This window comes from Carcharhinus amblyrhynchos, chromosome 14 (genome assembly GCF_965287045.1).
Source record: "Carcharhinus amblyrhynchos chromosome 14, sCarAmb.v2.hapA, whole genome shotgun sequence".
Classification (NCBI taxonomy): Eukaryota; Metazoa; Chordata; class Chondrichthyes; order Carcharhiniformes; family Carcharhinidae; genus Carcharhinus; species Carcharhinus amblyrhynchos.
Window position 1 is genome coordinate 61,285,154 of NC_137337.1, and position 20,643 is coordinate 61,305,796.

The following is a 20,643-nucleotide window of genomic DNA, read 5'->3' on the forward strand; positions in this document are numbered from 1 at the left end:
TGCTGAATATTTCTGGCATCCTCTGTTCTTGTTTCAGATTCCAGCAACTGCAGTATTTTGCTACTTTTCCCAATTATTAGTTTATTGATCTTTATTTTTGCAGTCAGGAAGAACCCTACAGGCTCTATAATCTGGATATATTTGCGTGTAAACTGTACAGCCGGAGGAGTGTATATGGTTCTGTACCTCTTCTCCTTGCACACAAACCAAAGCAAACTATGGGAATTTTCTGGCTAAATGCTTCTGAGACATTGGTGGATATCAGCATGAATACAGAAAGTAAGGTGGGTACGTATGCTATGCATATGTGTTGTATGATAATTGATGGGTGTTACAATGGATACTGTTCCATGTCACGTGTAATGTTCCATTTTGAGGAAAATACCAGAAAGAGGAAAAATTGGCTTTAAATTGTGCTTTTCATCATCTCAGGATATCTCTAGAGCGCTTCACAGCCAGTAGGTATTTTTGAAGTGTAGTCACTTTGTAAAGCAAGGAAAACTTAACACGCTGCAAGATACCACAGACAGCAATGATGGCCAGGTAATCTGTGTTCGTTGTACTGGTCAAAGGATCAACATTGGCCAAGACATCAGGGGAACTTCTCTGGTTCTCTTTGTCAATTACCAAGAAGATTTTACATACCCTGATAGAGGTAGTGTACATCATGTAAAAAATGACACACCGAACTGCACACCACATCCTCAGTACTATTTTGAATCTGAGCCCAGATTATGGGTGGTATTTTTCAGCTGCGCTTGCCCTGAAACTAGAAGATCCCACCCGAGCTCAATGGACCTTTCCATGGCCTGCCCCTCGCCCGCTATAATTCACATTGTGGTCGGAACAGGAAACTGCACTCCTATATATAAGATGTCTGGAGTGGATTTTGAACCCATTATCTTACTCAAAATACAAGATCCAGCGACCAGACCTTGGAATGGGATCGGCCATTTCAGAGAAAACGATGGCCTTTTGCCTACCTTTCAGTTGAACAGGGTGTATTGTCTGCCTGGACACCTTTTTCAACCACATCAACCCTTTTTTTAACCCAGTGTTCTGAACGGAGTGAGCAATCTCTTGTTGGTTAATCTTACCTCGGCTTTCGCTAGGCTTTTGGAGTTCAACAGTAACAAAAAATTATATTTATATAGCACCTTTAGCATAATAAAATATTCCATACTCCTTCACATGAGTGTGATAAAGTGAATTATGTCACCAAGCCTTTTAAGAAGATTTTAAGTCAGATGACCAAAAACTTGGTCAAAGGGTTGCTTTTAAGAAATCTTAATAGAGGAAAGTGAGGAAGAGGAACAGAGAGATATAGGGAGGAAATTCCAGAGAAGGTGTAGCCATCAATATTGGAATAATTATATTTGGGATTGCACAAGAGGCTTGAATCAGAGGACCATGGATATCTTGGCTTATAAGTTATTTATCAGTTTCACAAGTAAGCTTATATTAACATTGTAACATAATTACCATGAAAATCCCCTAGTCACCTCACTCCAGCACCTGTTCAGGTACTTAGCATCATAAAGGTTTACAGCATAGACACAGGCCCCTTGGCCCAACTTGTCCATGCCACCCTTTTTAAACCCCTAAGCTAATCCCAGTTACCCACATTTGGCCCATATTCCTCTATACACATCTTACCCATGTAACTGTTTCAATGCTTTTTAAAAGACAAAATTGTACCCACCTGTACTACTACCTCTGGCAGCTTGTTCCAGACACTTGCCACCCTCTGTATGAAGAAATTGCCCCTCTGGACACTTTTGTATCTCTCCCCTCTCACATTAAACCTATACCCTTGAGTTTTAGGCTCCCCTACCTTTGGGAAAATATATTAACTATCTAGCTGATCTGTGTCCCTCATTATTTTATAGACCTCTGTAAGATCACCCTTCAGCTTCCTATGCTCCAGAGAAAAAAGTCCCAGTCTATCTAGCCTCTCCTTATAACTCAATCCATCAAGTCCCAGTAGCATCCTAGTAAAACTTTTCTGCACTCTTTCTAGTTTAGTAACATACACTGAGGGAGAATTTGGCATGGCCAATGCACCTAACCACCATGTCTTTCGGACTTTGGGAGGAAACTGGAGCATCTGGAAGAAACCCACACAGACAGGAAGAATGTGCAGACTCAACACAGACTGTGACAAGCTGGGAATTGAACCCAGGTCCCTGGTGCTGTGAGGCAACAGTGCTAGCCACTGTGCTATCCTCATTGTGAGTATTGTGGGTTGGAGTTAGGGAGTGGCATGGAGGGATTTGAAAGAAGACTGAGAATTTTAAACTCGAGGCATTGCTTGACTGAAGCCAATGTAAGGCAGCTAGCACACTGATGATAGGGGAACAGGGCATGCCATAATTTAAAACACAGGCAGTTCAGTTTTCAATTACCTCAAGTTTATAGAGGCTAGAATGTGGGAGACCAGCCAGGAGTGCATTATAGCAGTTGAGTCTAGAGGTAAGAAAGGTGTGGTTGAGGGTTGCAGCAACAGATAAGATAAAACAAACAATGTGCAGAAAGTTTGCCAGGCAGAATCTTCCCCTTCTAAATCCATACGAGATGTTCCTTATATCAACAATGGTGTTGATCCACTGAATCAGATATCTAACAAGTTGCCTGGGTCAGATTTGACATTTTAAAACATTTTTAAAAATACTGCCTTTGCTTTTGGCCCTTCACAATTTTGCTAGTACCCACTGATTCCTCTGTGTTCTCCTTAGAGGTATTTATGTCTCAGTCATGGCTCAGTGGTTACTTTCTGATCTCTTGAGTCAAAAGATCTTGGGTTCAAGGACCAGTAATTTAAGAACATAAAGAACATAAGAAATAGGAGCAGGAGTAGGCCATCTAGCCCTTCGAGCCTGCCCCGCCATTCAGTAAGATCATGGCTGATCTGTCGTGGCTCAGTTCCACATTCCCGCCCTCTCCCCATAACCCTTAATCCTCTCGCTTATCAAAAACCCATCAACCCGCGTCTTAAAAATATTTAGCGAGGCAGCCTCTACCACTTCAACAGGCAGAGAATTCCAGAGATTCACCACCCTTTGAGTGAAGAAGTTCCTCCTCAACTCCGTTCTAAACCACCCCCCCCTTTATCTTGAGACTGTGCCCCCTAGTCCTACTGTCCTTTCTGAGCAGGAAGAGTCTCTCCACCTCTATCCTATCCATCCCATTCATCATCTTATATGTCTCAGTGAGATTTAGGCTGACTTTTCAGTGCAATTCTGGGTAAGTATTGAACTTATAGAGGAGTATTCTTTGAAGTGAAAGCTAGTTTTCTGTAGTTTGCTGACCAGCATTTATCCGTCAACCAGCAGCATTGGGTGACTGGGATTGAACAAAATGGGCACAGTTCACTAGTGACATAGTTGAAAGTGCTGCATGATTGGATAAAGAGATTAGTAATTCTCAGAGCAAATAAGTAATCCATCACAATTCTTGACCATTTTTCACACATTTAGATAATATGAAATGAAAATCCATTTCCTGTCCGTACAACTTGCATTCTGCAAGCTCACAAATAACCATGATTTGCTGGACATGCAGCAACAGTTACTGGTTATAATTAGAGGTCATGAGCTGCTGTGAGAATTTGTGGTAAACATTGCTCCACAGTGAAGGAGCATTTGGGTGAAGGCAGTGGAACAGAGGGACACTTAAGGATCTTAAAATGCGTTCACATTTTTCGACATCAGTGAGCTAATAAATAAATACATTTTTTATAGAGTGCATTGGGCAAGACAAAGAAATTAAAGACAGATGTTGATGTGTTGCCAAGAACAGATGTTTGCTGGATGTCTGAGAGTGGGATAATTGACACATTTATTCTGATGGGTCCCAGTCCTTTTGATGTTTTCAGCCAGTACGCAAGCCTGACAGGTATGAGGGTGAATGATGATAAGCAAAGACCATATGTTTCAAGCAAAGACCAAACAGGACCAAGTACTGCAATAAGTAGGGCAAGACATTCTCAGTTTTGTTTCTGAGTGTGACTGTGTTATTTACACACAGGATGTTAAAACACAGTAGTTTATTAGATTGAGAGAATATATTTGGGAACCTGATAATGCGTTATAATTATTCAGTTATATTGCACTACTGTTCCTGGAGATTGAATATTTTTAGCAAATTCACATTCATTGATTTCCAACAACCAGTGAGTAACAGTTTTTGTTTCTCATTCCTGTTTTCCTGTCTTTTCTCTTTCGCTGAAGCTTTTGTTTCACATTGGGATATAGATTTGTAGGTGCAAAATGTCTTTGTGTACCTTGCCCAGATAACTGTTCTACATGTTTGAATCAAAAGGAAGTGAATAGGAAGATATGATAAATGGTCTGTGTGGGGCAATACACATTACTTAATATAAAAGCAAAGAAATCTGAAATAAAGACATCCCTAACTTCTTCCACTTCTATTGAATGTTCATCAACTTGTAACATTATCACCCTATAGATGCTGCCTGCACTACTGAATATTTACAGCAGTTGAATTCAATTTTGTCCTCACTCAACATTCATAGTTACTAATTGGACATAAAAGTCTCACAACTCCAGGTGAAAGTCCATCAGATTTATTTGGTATCATGAGCTTTCGGAGCAGTGCTGCTTCATCAGGTGAGTGGAGAGTTGGGTTCACAAATAGGGCATGTATAGCCACAAACTCAATTGCAGGATAATGTTAGAATGCAAGTCTTTACAGGTAATGAAGTCTTCACAGGTACAGACAATGCGAGTAGAGAGAGATTTAATCACAGATTAAAGATGAGTGACTTGTCTCAAGCCAGAACAGTTAGTAGGATTTTGCAAGCCCAGGCCAAATGATGGGAGTTACACGTAGTGTGACATAAACCTGACATCCTGGTTGAGGCCGATCTCATGTGCGCAGAACTTGGCTATCGGTTTCTGCTTGGCGTTTCTGCATTGTCATGTGTCTTGAAGGCTGCCTTGGAGGATGCTTACCTGAAGATCGAAGGCTGAATGCCCTTGACTGCTGAAGCGTTCCCTGACAGGGAGAGAACACTCCTGCCTGGTGACTGTTGAGCGGTGTTTGTTCATCCATTGTCGTAGTGTCTGCCAATGTACCATGCCTCGGAACATCCTTTTCTGCAGCGTATGAGGTAAACAACATTGGCCGAGTAGCATGAGTGTGTATTGTGTACCTGTGGATGGTGTTATCACGTGTTGATGATCTGGCACATCTTGTAGAGGTTGCTGTGGCAGGATTGTGTGATGCCATGATCGCTGTTCTCCTGAAGGCTGTGTAGTTTGCTGTGAACAGTAGTCTGTTTGAGGTTACGCAGTTGTTTGAAGGCAAGTAGTGGGGGTGTGGGAATGGTCTTGGTGAGATGTTTGTCTTCATCGATGACATGTTGAAGACTCAGAAGAAGATATTGTAGCTTCCCCGCTCTGGACAACAAAGGTTACTCTCTTGGTCATGTCTCGTGTTAGTCTTCTGAGGAGGTAGGTGCGGTTTTTCGCTGTGGTGCATTGGAATTGTCAGTTGATGAGTTGAGTGCCATATCCTGTTTGTATGAGGGCACCCTCAAACAACTGTGCAATCTCAAACAGACCATTGTTCGTAGCAAACTACTCAGCCTTCAGGAGAACAGTGACCACAACACCACACAATCCTGCCACAGCAACCTCTGCAGGATGTGCTTGATCATTGACACAGATGCCAACATCACACATGAGAACACTATTCACCAGGTACACAGGACACCGCGACTTGGCCAACGTTGTCTACCTCATAGGTTGGAGGAAGGATGTCTCGAGGCATAGCACATCGGTGAGACCATGCACACACTGTGACAACGGATGCATGGACGCTGCTCAACAACCCCTTGCTGTTGGGGAACACTTCAGCAGTCAAGGGCATTCAGCCCCCAATCTTCAGGTAAGCATTCTCCAAGGCAGCCTTCAAGACACATGACAATGCCGAATCGCTGAGCAAAAACTGGTAGTATGAGGACAGCCTCAACTCGGATCGTGGGTTCATGTCACACCATGTGTAACCCCTCTCTTTGGCCTTGGCTTTCAAAATCCTACTAACTGTCCTGGCATGAGATGATTCATATCTCTTCAACCTGTGATTGAAACCTCTCTCCATTTGCATTGTCTGTAACTGTAAAGATTTGATTACCTGTAAAGACTCACATTCCAACCATTATCTTGTAATTGAGTCTTTGTCTATATGTGCCCTGTTTGTGAACCCAACTCTCCACTCACCTGATGAAGGTGCGGTGCTCCGAAAGCTCATGATACCAAATAAACCTACTGGACTTTAACCTGATGTTGTCAGATTTCTTACTGTGCTCACCCTAGTCCAAGACCAGCATATCCACATCATTTCTAATTGGAGTTATTGGATTGGTGAACAGGTAAGTTCTTGGCTGATGTTCCTTTTCTCAGCCCAAAGAGATTGCAATCAACATGGAACTCAGAAGGCTGAGAATATAGGAGAATTAGACTTGGTATCCTCTGGTTTGTTTGGTTCGACAGCAGAGCTAGTGCTGTCTTTATCAACTCAGTAGTTAGGGGAGTTGATCATCTCTTACAAAGACTGCAGAAGGTGTTTTTCTTGTTAGACTGTGGAGTAATATTTCCCTTGGCTTCCAGGTCCTCAGGCACTACCTCCTCTGTTTGCATTGGGCCACCACCAGTGCCGCTATAGCTACAAGGATGAAAATGACGTTAAACAAGTAGATGCTGGCTTTGATGTAAATGACATTCCTTATGACGCCATTTGGCTTGACATTGACCACACTGAAGGGAAACGCTATTTCACCTGGGGCAAGACAAACTTTCCCAGCCCTGTGGAAATGCAAGAGCACCTACGAGCTAAAGATCGGAAGGTGAGTGTGGCAGAATACAGCAGGCCAGTACACTGTATACGGATGCTAGAAAGATATAATAAACTCTCAGTGAGTCAAAACCCAGTGGTTTTAAACTTGGGATATGCTGAGCTTCGTGGTAGCTGAAGAGGCCCAATTTTCCACATGGTTATATCTCTGGAAGTAGATATGCCTATGTAAAGGGAATTTTTCAGGTTAACCCCTGAGGAGTCTTGTATTCAGCTGAACACAGCACAAAGACTTGCGAAAGATAGTATGTAATTAAAACACATTTTATTGAACCATCATGTTGGGAGAGAGATGGTCAGAGGATTTTAGTCTCTCTCTCTGATGTTACATCACAAGGGCACAACAGATATGCTTTTCTGAAGATTTGATCTTCCCGCCCCACCTGTTATCCAAACTGGATGGTCCAATTACATTAATATACTTCAGTTACTTCGGCCAATAGCGTTCTACCCTCTAGCAGAATTAGGAATTCACTGGTCAACAGAACCCGTAAACTTTTTCTCCCCGCTGCCTAGTAATTTTACCTACGCAAATCAGGTAGGTTCCAGGGTCACCACTAATACCTGCCTTACTGAGAACCATAAGGAAGTCATTTTCCCTGTTTATTTTCCTGCCCCCTTATCAGTAGAGGCTACATTCGCTGCTTTCTATTGCAGCTAGAAGCTGAATCCTTCTTTTCATTTCAAAGACCTTGGTATTACAGCTACCTGGTCTGCCTCTGATAATAGGGTATACCACTCTATTTATTCCAAACGAATCTGGTCTGTCTGCTTAAACCTATTCCCCATTTTGTGAAGTGGTAAACTGGTCATTGGCTAAAGCTTACAATAAAATACAAAATACAGTTTAAATCTATAATACTACTTCAAAAATGATTATATATGTGTGATATACACACAGACAATATTTTTGTGGCATATAAGTGAGGCACATTATGATACCTTTAATACATACAAGGCACACTGTGGTCTCTATTTTAAACTAATCTTCTTTGCTTTAATAATGTCAGAAAACAGGATTTCCCTATCCCCTGCTACAGCCTACAATTGCAGTCTGCACCGCATTTAAAATACTACATATTGAGTCATTCTAATACTTATTACTCTTTTCATTTCAGATTCAAATGCCAAATAAAAAAAACGCATAGTAAAATACAGTAAAAGAACTTTAAAAATCTTTATTCCATTTGTTCACAATATACCATATGTTGGTCATAAAAATGGCTGGGCGATGGCCTTGAAAAAGCTGAGATTAGCACCAGGAAATCTCTAATCCTTTTCTCCTCAATGTGTCATTTTCTGATATGTGCAATTCAGTCCATCATGTTATCAACGCAGTCAGCCATGTTTTTGGAGTGTTTTCATGTTGCGGTTTGAAATCTTGTAGCATTGCTATGGCCTTTGTGGCATTGGTAGGGTAACAGGCAAGTGCACAGATGGGCATTCATTCAGAATCTTCAGGGTCATCGGGCTCCTCAGCTGAAGAATGTACAGCATCTATGATAGCGTCGTTTGTCAGTTCCTTCATGCATTATATGGCATCATCCACCTCTGCGTAATTTTCCATTGTCCCTGCTGGAATCTCCATCCCAGCCTCCAGGGGTGAGCAAAAAATGCCACAATACCAGGATGGTTGGCCTCATCTGCCTCCTCCTTGTTCTCATTGTCCTTTCCAGCTGTAAGCTGTTTGAACCCAGTGTAGTTAAAGCAGTTTATGATTGTGGCTTCCTTCACCATAAGAACATAAGAAATAGGAGCAGGAGTAGGCCATCTGGCCCTTCGAGCCTGCCCCGCCATTCAATAAGATCATGGCTGATCTGTCGTGGCTCAGTTCCACTTTCCGGCCCTCTCCCCATAACCCTTAATCCCCTCTCTTATCAAAAACCCATCAACCCGCTTCTTGAAAATATTTAGCGAGGCAGCCTCCACCACTTCAACGGGTAGAGAATTCCAGAGATTCACCACCCTTTGAGTGAAGAAGTTCCTCCTCAACTCCGTTCTAAAACGCCCCCCCCTTTATCTTGAGGCTGTGCCCCCTAGTCCTAGTGTCTTTTTTGAGCGGGAAGAGTCCCTCCACCTCTATCCTATCCATCCCATTCATCATCTTATACGTCTCAATGAGATCTTCCCCTCATTCTTCTAAACTCCAATGAGTACAAGCCTAGTTTATTCAGCCTCTCCTCATAGCTCAACCCCCTCAACTCCGGTATCAGCCTAGTAAACCTCCTCTGCACTCCCTCCAAGGCCAAAATATCTTTGCGCAGGTGCGGCGCCCAAAACTGCACACAGTACTCCAGCTGCAGCCTCACCAATGCCCTATACAGCTGCAGCAAGACCTCCCTACTTTTATATTCAATCCCCTTCGCTATGAAGGCCAGCATCCCATTTGCCTTCCTGACCACCTGCTGCACCTGCAAGCTGGGTTTTTGCGACTCATGCACAAGGACCCCGAGGTCCCTCTGCACCGTCGCCTGCTGCAGTTTTTCACCACGTAAGTAATAGTCCTTCCTACCATTCTTCCTACCAAAGTGGACCACCTCACACTTGCCAACATTAAATTCCATTTGCCATTTCCTGGCCCATTCGCCCAGCCTATCTAGATCCTTCTGCAGACTCTCCACACCCTCCGCACAATTTGCCGTTCCCCCAATCTTGGTGTCATCCGCAAATTTCGACACCCTACACTCGGTTCCCTCCTCCAGATCATCTATATAAATGGTAAAAAGCTGAGGCCCCAGCACCGACCCTTGGGGCACTCCACTAGTCACCATCCGCCAATCCGAATAGCACCTGTTGACCCCCACTCTCTGCCTCCTATTTGACAACCAATCCTCTATCCACGCTAACACCCCACCCCCAACTCCAAGTCCCCTGACCTTCTGCAATAACCTCTTGTGAGGTACTTTGTCAAACGCCTTCTGAAAATCCAGAAAGACCACATCCACCGGCTCTCCTCTATCGACCGCATCTTCCATCCCTTTTCAGCATCAGTGTGGCCTCTATCGCAATGGGATTGATGACATTGGTAAGCTGAGAGATCAGCTTGGGTTGTGGATTTTGAAGTGTCTAATCATCCTTGATTCATTGACTGGAGCTTGGCCATGGTGTTGGAAGGCAAGAACATCAGTTTTAATATTTTTCAGGCTAGGGATGTCAGGGTCCACCTTCCTGACCCTTGCCTCAAAAATGTTAGCGGTCGTTTCAGGGGTTTTATTTACCTGTGTGTAATGCCTTGATTTACGTAAAGCACTATGGCTTTTTGGACTTCTCTGTCACAAGAATGAGCAGTTTTTCATTACCATCCATTTTGGTGCAGACCTTAGGAGTGATACACCCCTTGCCCTGCTTTTCCACGTTTCATGTGTCCTCCTTAAACATCAAAAAATGTTCTGTCAAATGATGGTTAAAATAGTCCAGTTTCATCCAATTTAAAACATCACTTTGCCTATTTGTTCAAAATGTAGACAAGACCATTTTGAAGCCAGTCATCTGCCATTGCTATTGTAATGGCAGCACCCTGACCACTTAGCATGGGGAAGACAATGTTGTGCCTTGTCTTGAATCAGTTCAGCTATCCTCGCTTCAGGTGAACTCCATGTCCCAGCTTCTTCACAATGGCAATTCTTTTCTTGTAGGATTGGTCCAGATATGGACATGATCTCTGCTTGGGCTGCCTTGAATCATGCTGTAGAAAATCTCTCAACACCAGGTTAAAGTCCAACCAGTTTATTTGATAGTAAACCCACAAGGTTTTCGGAAACACTGTGCCTTCGTCAGGTGTGTGGAAGGTTCTGATCAGAGAACGGCATATAAAGTCACACACAGTTTACAGAATACTGATTAGAATGTGAGTCTTTACAACTAACCTGCTATTCAAGTCTTAAAGATGCAGACAATGAGAGTGGAGATAACATTAGCATAGGTTAAAGAGATGTGTATTGTCTCCAGACAGGACAGTAAGTGAGATGTTGCAATTTCAGGCAAGTCATGGGGGTTACAGATAATGTGACACATTTGTGGGTTTACTATCAAATAAACTGGTTGGACTTTAACCTGGTGTTGTGAGGCTTTTTATTGTGTTTACCCCAGTCCAACGCCGGCCTCCCCACATCGTTGAATCATGCTAACAGAGCTTTTTTGATGTTGGGATAGATAGCCATTCTCATCCTGTTTCTTGCTGGAGAGAACGCCTATTTGTTGAATGATAGCAAGATGTTTACTTGGCTTTCAGAATGGTGCACATACTTGATGGCAGGACCTCCCACTTTTTCACAATGGTCACTTCTGCTTCATGCCATGGTTTTCCATTTGCTCTGTCAATTTCACCTTCCCCCCCCAGTTAACAACACTTTTAACTTTCTCACAGATTTTGCCACACTTGTGCACTCTGCACATCATTTCACGTAGAAATTTGAATGTGCTTCCACCATTTTTCAACAGTGACACTCCAGTTCTGCCGCTACACATTGAGAAATGTGCATGCAGCCTCCAGCTTAGAGGATTTGCCTAATTTTCTTTTCTTATAAGAAATACCATTATTTTCCTTACTTGGTCCTCCGACACTGGCTCTTGAATCTTTAACAAAAGCAGAAAATGCTGGAAAGTCTCAGTAGGTCTGAGTGCATCTTTGAAGAGAGAATAGAGCCAACATTTTGAGTCTGGATAACCCTTCATCTGAAAGACAATGGAGTGTTTTACAGGCGATGAAGAGTCATCCAGACTTGAAATGTTGGCCTTCTTTACATCCAAATTGAGTTCCGTCAATAATTTCTTTTGGACTGTCACATTGTTAATTCCACAGACCAGTCTATCTGACAACATGTTCAGGCCTGGCCCAAATTCAAAGTGCTCTGACAATTTTCGTAACCTGGTCAGAAATCCAGAGACAGATTACCCAGGTTCACCCTGCCATGTTAGAGGCGTATCCCTAGAATCTTATGGAAGGTTTTCAGTCATAATAGCCTTTAACCAAGTCCATCAATTCATTAAAGGTTTTGGAGTCGAGGCATCTGGGTAGGTCAGTCTTTTTATTACACTGATGGTCGGGACCCCACATGCCATCAACAGGACTTTCTGTTTCTTGTCCCCCTCAGTGTTATTGGCTCGAAAAAAGTAACGCATGCACTCTTTGTATTGGGCCCAATCTTCTATGCTTGCATCATAGGCTTCAAGTTCACCAAAAAGAGGCATTTTCCTTACAGGAGGATTACTTGTCTTGACAGTAAAAATGGTCCAGAGGAAAGAGAAAAAAACTTGCTTTATTTCTCTTCCTCAATGTAATAATCATACGCAGGCTGGTCTTCTGTCACCGATCACCCTTTATTTACAGGGTGATCGAAATACCATTCAGCAACTACTGAGTGCAGGTCAGCTCTGAGTAGGCTTGCATAGAGCCAGCTGATGTTAAACTCCCCGCTGCCCCTTCCCTATTGGGTAAGCTTCCACTCGCCTCAAAGGACAGATTGTATTGTACAAGTCCTATGAGAAGATCTATTTGATAAGCCCCCTTGGCCATCATAATAACAGTTCAGTACCATTAACAACTTTTGAGATACTGAAGCTGTGTTTACCCATGTGATGGGTTCCTGTTCTAACTGAAGAAGGTGCACCACAATGGGCCTTAGCATATCTCTTGCTGAGGGCAAAACTCATGTAGTATTCCGTAGACAAGTGTTCAGCAGTCTATGCTAGAAGGATTGAATGTATGGTTGTTAGGCAAGGGCAGGATTGTGCTTGGCCTCACATCCTCCTTGATCACTCTTTGAATAGACTCAAATGGCCACTCAGAAAGGTAACAGGCATGGCCAGTTCGACTGGAAATAGATTCCAGCATGAGTAGCCACCTTTAGAATAGGCAGGCAGCAATTACTAAACAGAACAGCATCCCTGTAGAACCCATGGTGTCTTGAACATATACAGTGAAATCGCAATGATTTAGATTCAGATAATAAAAAATTCTACTTGCGTTTTTCTGATCAGAGAAGAGTGAGATTCCAGATACTATCTGACATATTTAAAAGGGGATGCTTTGTCGTATCGCTCCAGCCACTGAAAAGAGAAATACATCGAGCCAATGATCTCCAGAGTAAAAAAGGGGTGTACTGAGAAGTCAGTAAAAAAAAATGTACTGAGCATTCTCGTGTCACTAGTATCTGCAAGAGGGTCAATTAGAAACCATGTGTCCTTTCATTTAGGAAAATGAATCATGGAGTTCTTATGCACAGTGTTTTCAGCACTGTATAAAGCAATTAAAATTGTAAATGAATTGTTCTCTACCACCTTTTCTCAGGACAATAAGAAATAAAACCTTCAATTTGCTCTGGAACTTCGTTCATTCAGCAAAGCCCAGGAACCAAATGTATGATAACATGACAAAAATTCTTGAAAAGTGTTATTCTTCAAAGCCACTGATTATCTCGGAACAGTTGTGGTTCCATTGAAGGAATCAAGGCAAAAACATTGCTAAATTTGTGGTGACCTCAAAAAGGCTGGCACAGTAATGTGAGTTTGATAATTCATTAGAGGATCCTCTTTGACATCATCAGTTTGTGGTCTCCAAAATTAAACTATTTAAAGAAGATTGCTTACTGAACATGTTTTGACTTTAAAGACCACAGTAGAAATTGTAGTGTCGATGGAACTGGCTGCTCAAAAGGCTTCACAATTTGGTGCAGGAATGAAATTCCATAACTTGAGAACTGCCATAAGAAGTTAAATTAGCAACAAAATGCCAAAATGGGCCATTCAGCAGATAAATGCTGGCACAAAGATAGTAAATACAAGAATTGTGGCAAAATGGATCACATTGCGAAATCTTGTAGAGCTCGACCGAGTTCCCCTGAGAACAATATTCAGAAGAAGAATCTGGTTACTTTCAAGAAGAAGAACAAGTTGCATTCTACAAAGAGAATTTACAACATGGAAAGAAAAGATTACAGCTGTGAAGAAGATAATATCCAGTAATATGCTGAAGAGCTCTGACTGAACATCTTATCTATACAGGGTGAATCACATTGATTCTGGATGATTCTAAAGTTAAGTGGACAACCTGTTAGGATGGAAGTTGGTACTGGTGCTGCGTATATCTTTAATTCCTGAGACTACATACCACAAAAGATGAGGCATCTTCCTTTAAAGCCAGTTGGTGTGATTTTAAGGACATAAATGGAAAAGATTGACCATGATGTAACTGTTCAATGGCACAATATAAAGTTAGGTGGGTAAACAGCAGAACTGCCTGATCGTATGGTCTGTGATAGCTTCCAAGCTGTATTTGGGAGATCATGGAATGCTGCCAAGAGACTGGTTGATGCCAAAACAGACCTACAGCACCTTCTGGATGAATACAAGAGTGTATTTGAAGAGACACTTGACTAAATGAAGAGAGCACAAGTAAAACTCGAGATAAAACCGAGTAGTCAATCAAAAAGTCTCAATGCAAGAACAGTGCAAATGTAATTTGTCTCAAGTTCAAAGAGTTAGCATGACTTGCAAACACCGGTTGCAATGAGTGACTGGGCTACCCCATTTGTACCTGTTTTGAAACCAGATGGTTCAGTTCATATTTGTGATTTGCAAATAACCATAAATCTAGTGTTGTGTGCTGACCAACATCTGCTTCCTTTAATTGCATGGCACAGTGATTAGCTGTGCTGCCTCACAGCACTAGAGACTCAATTTGAATCTGGCCTTGGGGTGACTGTGTGGAATTTGCACATTCTCCTCCTGTCCACGTGGGTTTCCTCTGGGTATTCCGTTTTTCTCCCATAGTCTAAAGATGTATACGTTAGGTGGATTGGCCATGTTTAATTGCTGTTTACTGTTCAAAGATGTGTAGGTTAGGTGGATTAGCCATGGTAAAAGCAGAGTGTTATGGGGCTGGGAGGGGGCCTGGTAGTTTGCCCGTTTGGAGTGTTGGTTTAGACTTAGTGGACCAAATGGTTCCTTTTGCACTATAGAGATTCTATAGTTCTATTTGTTTACTGGGTTACTAGGTGGTCAGAAATTCAGTAAGATTGATCTTTCACAAGCATATTTACAGATGAGTGTAGTCACTGAATTTCAATCATTGCTTACCGTTGTTACTCATAAAGTTCTTTTTTGGTATAAAAGATTACCTTTACCAATAACATCCACTCCAGCTCTATTCCAAAGATCACTGGATTAGATTTTAAGTGGTCTCTCTGGTGTACAATGTTACCTGCAGGATATTTTAATCAAAGTGTCGGGTGAACGAGAGTGCTTGAATAATTTAGATGCATTATTGGAACATCTTCAAGTACGTGGTTCGTGTATCAAGAATGAAAAGTGTAACTTTTTCCAGATGTCAGTCCAGTATTTGAGTCACGTTATTGATAGTAAAAGTCAACATAAAGCTCCCAAAAAGATGGAAGCTAATTTGGAAGCACCAGATAGATGAATGTGACACAATTGATATCGTTTCTGGGATTGGTGAATTATTAAGGCATGATGATAGTAGTGCAATTGATATGGAGATAAATTATTTAAGTTTAAAATTCAGCTTTATGCTACAGGCAGTCAATATGTCTGCCGGAAATGTAACTCAGATGCTGCGAAAGCAGGATAATTACTTATTTTAGCTTTGCAAGTGGTTTGGTTAAGTCAGTTAATGGACTTTTGTTTACTTAAGTTCCCCTGGGATTGCTGATCAGAATGATTGACAGGGTCATGCAGTTGATGTGCAGTCCTGAGTCTGAGGCAAAGAGAAAAAAGCTTTTGCAGAAATTAGTTTAGTTTTAGTTATAGCCTGGTCGAAGTTAAAATGATTTTGCAGGTTGCTGGAATGGTAACTCTCTCTGAATGCTCCGAGACCATCTACATTCATTATCGTCAGTATATTTATTGTTGCTAACTGTATTTAAAGTGAAATTTAAGTCTAAGAGGAATATTGCATTTTTGAAACTGAAACAGTGGTAAGTTAGAAATTATAGTTTCCTTTTCATTTTTAAATATTGTTCAACTGCTAGTAGTTAGGTTGCTTCATTTGTTAGAGTTATATTTAAACTGTGTTATTTAAGTTTTTTTTATTATAAAAGATCCTTAATTTGTCAGTTGAATCATTGTCACATTTATGCTAAAATAGAAAAATTGTTGGGATCTAGTCTGGCTCCTTAATATATCTTGGCGTTCTGGTCTGGGATTCTAACAGTGGCAAATTTCTTCCTAACTTAGCTTCATATTGAAGCCATTGCATAACTTACTATGTGTGAAGCAGTTATGGGCCTGGACAACAAAGTGAGAAAATATACAAGGATATCAAAGATGCTTTGCAGAAGTCTGAATTATTAGTTCATTTTATTCTGAAGCTGCCATTACTACTTGCTTGCAACACTTCACACTATGGAGTAGGGGCAGTTGTTTCACATATTATGACTTTGGGGGAAGAACGACCAAAAGCTTTCACATTGCGTGCTCTGAATAGTGCTGAATCTAACCAGGCTGAGCTAGAAAAAGAAACCTTGTGTATAATTTTTGGTGTACAAACATTTCATCCTTATTTATATGGTTACCATTTCACATTATTGACTGATCATCGACCCTTAACTACTCTTTCTGGGTCATATAAAGGCATACTGTTGTTAGCTGCTAGTTGATTGCAAAGATGGTCACTAATCTTATCTGCACACTCCTATAAAGTATGGTCAGTCAGAGTGCCATGCTAACGCTGATGCATTATCATGCTTACCTTTATCTATTAAGCAGATGCCACAAACTAGTTTTGCTAATGTTCTTTGTTTTTCGCTAGTTTTTATATTTTGCTAGTACATTATTTGCTGGCGACAGCTTCTCAAGTTCAAAGACATACCAGAAATAATCCATGATGGGGTGTGTGGTGGATGTGTTATTGAATAGAACGATAGCTGGAATGCATCATCTGCATCCTTATTTGAAACCAGATGTATCAAGAAAGTTTGAGTTACCGTCTAAGGTGGTGCCTCTTGTGAGGAATCCAAATGCTATTCCTCTTAGCCTGCATGAAGTGTTCTTGAACATGAAGGACATTCTGGTAAAGTCCATGAAGGAATTAGCACATAATTATTTTTGGTGGCGGGTCTGGATGCTCAGGTTGAAGAAAAAATGGGACAGTATCAATCTTCTACATGAATGAGAAGTACACCACTGTTGTCTCCTTTATACTCTTGGGAGTGGCCTAAAATATGGCAATAATTGGATGTTGATTTTGCTGTCCTTCTGAGATTTACATGTTCTTAGTTATGATTGATACAACACTCAAAGTGACCAGAAATTATTTTCATGAGATCTACTACACCTGAACAAACCATTGAAAAGCTTGAAATTTTTGCAATATTTGGTAAGCTGGAACAGATTGTTAGTGATAATGATTCACAGTTCTCGAGTTTGAGGATCATCTCAAAGTAAATGACATTCAGCATATAAAATCTGGACCTTATCATTCATCAACCAATGGATTAGCTGAAGGATTCATATAATCCTTGAAACATTCTTTAAAAGTTTTAAGAGAGCAAGATTCATTATCACATCTTGCGCATTGCTTTTTCACATCTTATAGAAACAGTGTTGATGCGACTACCCAAACTTTGATTGCATTACTGCTCTTAAAGAGAAAGTCGAAAACTATGTTTGTTTGATTTGTTGTTACCTCAAGAAACTTCAGAGATAGTAGAGCACCAACAACTATCTCAAGTTGCTATATGAAAAATGCAGGCAAAACCATGTTCATTTCAACAAGGAGATTGAGTGTTAATGCATAATTATGCCACAAGTAAATAATAGATACCGGCCATAATTTTAGCAAAAACAGGTCCAATTTCTTACACGGTTCAAACTAAAGATGAACTAGTTTGACAATCTCATGCTAAACAATTGTTGTCATTTCGAAATAATTTCTCAGAATCATCTCCAGAAATACCAATTTATTTAGTTCGTAGTGGTGTGAATAATACAATGGAAGACTTAGTTGAATCTGAATTGCCTGATGATTGTGACTTTTCTACTATACCACATAAGCATGATGCAGGATTAGTTCCAAAAGAAGTGTCTCCTGAAGTTCCAAATCATGCATCTAAGGTCAAGGGCAGCCAAACTCCAGAACCTTGTATGTAACCAAAGAGAAATAAACATCATCATGATTGGCTTCCTTATTGACTGTGTATAATGATTAATGGTGCACAGTACTGTGTTTAGAGTATTATTGATCTTGTGTATAACAGCATAGTAATTTGTTTTCATGACCACAGACGTAAAGCAGGGGGAGGGATATTATATATTTAAATGGTTGCATGTTTAAGAACATAAGAACATAAGAAATAGGAGCAGGAGTAGGCCATCTAGCCCTTCGAGCCTGCCCCGCCATTCAATAAGATCATGGCTGATCTGTTGTGGCTCAGTTCCACTTTCCCGCCCTCTCCCCATAACCCTTAATCCCCTCTCTTATCAAGAACCCATCAACCCGCTTCTTAAAAATATTTAGCGAGGCAGCCTCCACCACTTCAACGGGCAGAGAATTCCAGAGATTCACCACCCTTTGAGTGAAGAAGTTCCTCCTCAACTCCGTTCTAAACTGCCTCCCCTTTATCTTGAGGCTGTGCCCCCTAGTCCTACTGTCTTTTTTGAGCGGGAAGAGTCTCTCCACCTCTATCCTATCCATCCCATTCATCATCTTATACATCTCAATGAGATCTCCCCTCATTCTTCTAAACTCTAACGAGTACAAGCCTAGTTTATTCAGCCTCTCCTCATAGCTCAATCCCCTCAACTCCGGTATCAGCCTAGTAAACCTCCTCTGCACTCCCTCCAGGGCCAAAATATCCTTGCGCAGGTGCGGCGCCCAAAACTGCACACAGCTTTAAGTAACATGATTTGATGGTGATATCATTGGGGTGTTTCACAAGCTCCTGTTTAATTTCAATTTCTCCTCAATATAGGTAACAATAAATTTGTTGTTATGTAGTTTGAATCTGCGCAAACCATGCCTTTTTTCATTTTGTCTAAAACCCACAAAGCCTAACATAGTTATGACATTATGGCCTTCAAGAGTGCCGGATCGAGAGCCTTCTTGTTCACTAAATTGCATGCTGAGCAGTCAGTTCCACCCCATTTATTTCCGACTGCTCTCTTTTGTCAATGATTTTTTAAATATTTATCAGCATTTTGTCACCAATGTTTAATCAGAAGTCTTCCAGGGACATAATATGAAATTCTCACTGCTGGATTAAGTATGACCTGTATAAGCACAATAAATAAAAGGATTACAGGCTGAGTAGCACCAGAGCTCACTGAAATATGGCTATTTCTCCGCTTGCATTGCGTATCCTCCACAAATTATGCTTTTTAAATGAAAAATATTAGTGTCATAGGCATTTTATTTCAAACCATGTGGAATTTGAATCTTTAGCATAATGAAAATTTCAACATGCAACAATTTAATTATTTATTTCAAGCTTATTAAAAACCTAAATTACAAACTTATTACTGAGGGATGGTATGCAGAGGGAACACTGCTTTTCTTGATTTGTAATGATAACCTAGACCTAATATTCAGATGCAAAATGATAACCATGTTCCAGTTCCAGAAGGGTCCTGGTAACCATCGAGCTTACGTTAGCACCTTCCGAGAATGTTTGAGCAATTACCGGGTATAAAACACATCATTCTATTATCTCCTCTTGTGTTCCCAGCTGGTTGTTATTAGTGACCCTCATATCAAAGTGGATAACAAGTACCCAATCTACTGTGAGGCCAAATCCAAGAAGTACTTTGTAATGGATGAAAATGGTGAGGAATACCAAGGCTCCTGCTGGCCAGGTAAGGAGGAAAATATCTCTTGTATGATGAATTTCCTTTGGATTTCTCACTTCATAATGTGCAATAATATTCTTTTAATATCCAGACATCAAATCTGACCAAATCTTATGCATACAGGAAATGTTCTCAGTATTTTACATTGCTTTATTTTCAATTTCTTGCTGGCTTGTATTAGCACCCTCTCTCTCAAATCTCTTCTCTTTCTATCTCTGAGCTCTCTATTCTTTCTCCTCTCTCACTGTCCTGTCTCTCACCTCTCCCTTCTTTCTTTACCCCCTCACCTCTCTCCCCACCACCTTCCCGATTCTTCTGTCATTGTCCTTCTTCACCTGTGTGATAACTCCATGGAGGCGAAAGTTCCGACACCAAGTTACTTTATTTACACTATACATCTGTACACAGCAGCTCTCCCAGTTGTTCCCTGTTGAATGCAGGCTGGGAGTCTGACACACCAGCTTTAAATAGGGACCATGAGGCTTCCTGATTTAACCATCAATTAGGACTCAACAGGTATCTCTTTTGACACCAACCAAATAAACAAACTCAAATTAACTTAGATAAAACTGGAGCACCTGGAAGCAATCCAGGTGTACTCTGGGAGAACGTGCAAACTCCACACAGACAGTGATTCAAACCAAGGCCCCTGGTGGTGTAAAGCAGTAGTGCTAACTACTAAGCCACCCCTGTATGCGTATAGGACTCAGCAGGTAATTCATACTCTAGCAAGCCAACCTCAGTAGCCTGGCTGAAGTCATCACAACCTGCAAGTTTAGGTGATGAGTGTCAGCAGAATATTCAATCTTGGAGCCAATCACAGCTGATTCTGCTCCTGTTCTCAATCACCATCCACGTGGACATTTTTCAGTGAAGTCACGAGATAGTGATGGAACAGAAATAGCTGGGTGACTTCTTATTGAAACTCATTGCTTTTTCCTCATTCTTGCCCAAATATAATGATGC

The 20,643-nt window shown here is 41.2% G+C and overlaps 1 protein-coding gene across 1 annotated transcript in view; it reads left to right on the forward strand.

The window, feature by feature from the left end:
* The window catches only part of LOC145352727 (neutral alpha-glucosidase C-like), a 103,595-nt gene that overhangs the window by 36,946 nt on the left and 46,006 nt on the right, over positions 1–20,643 (forward strand). The window contains exons 9-12 of the mRNA XM_080202982.1: positions 104–284; positions 3,741–3,894; positions 6,633–6,868; positions 19,557–19,683. Coding sequence (XP_080059108.1) covers positions 104–284; positions 3,741–3,894; positions 6,633–6,868; positions 19,557–19,683 — 698 coding nt within the window. The remainder of the gene's footprint in view (positions 1–103; positions 285–3,740; positions 3,895–6,632; positions 6,869–19,556; positions 19,684–20,643) is intronic.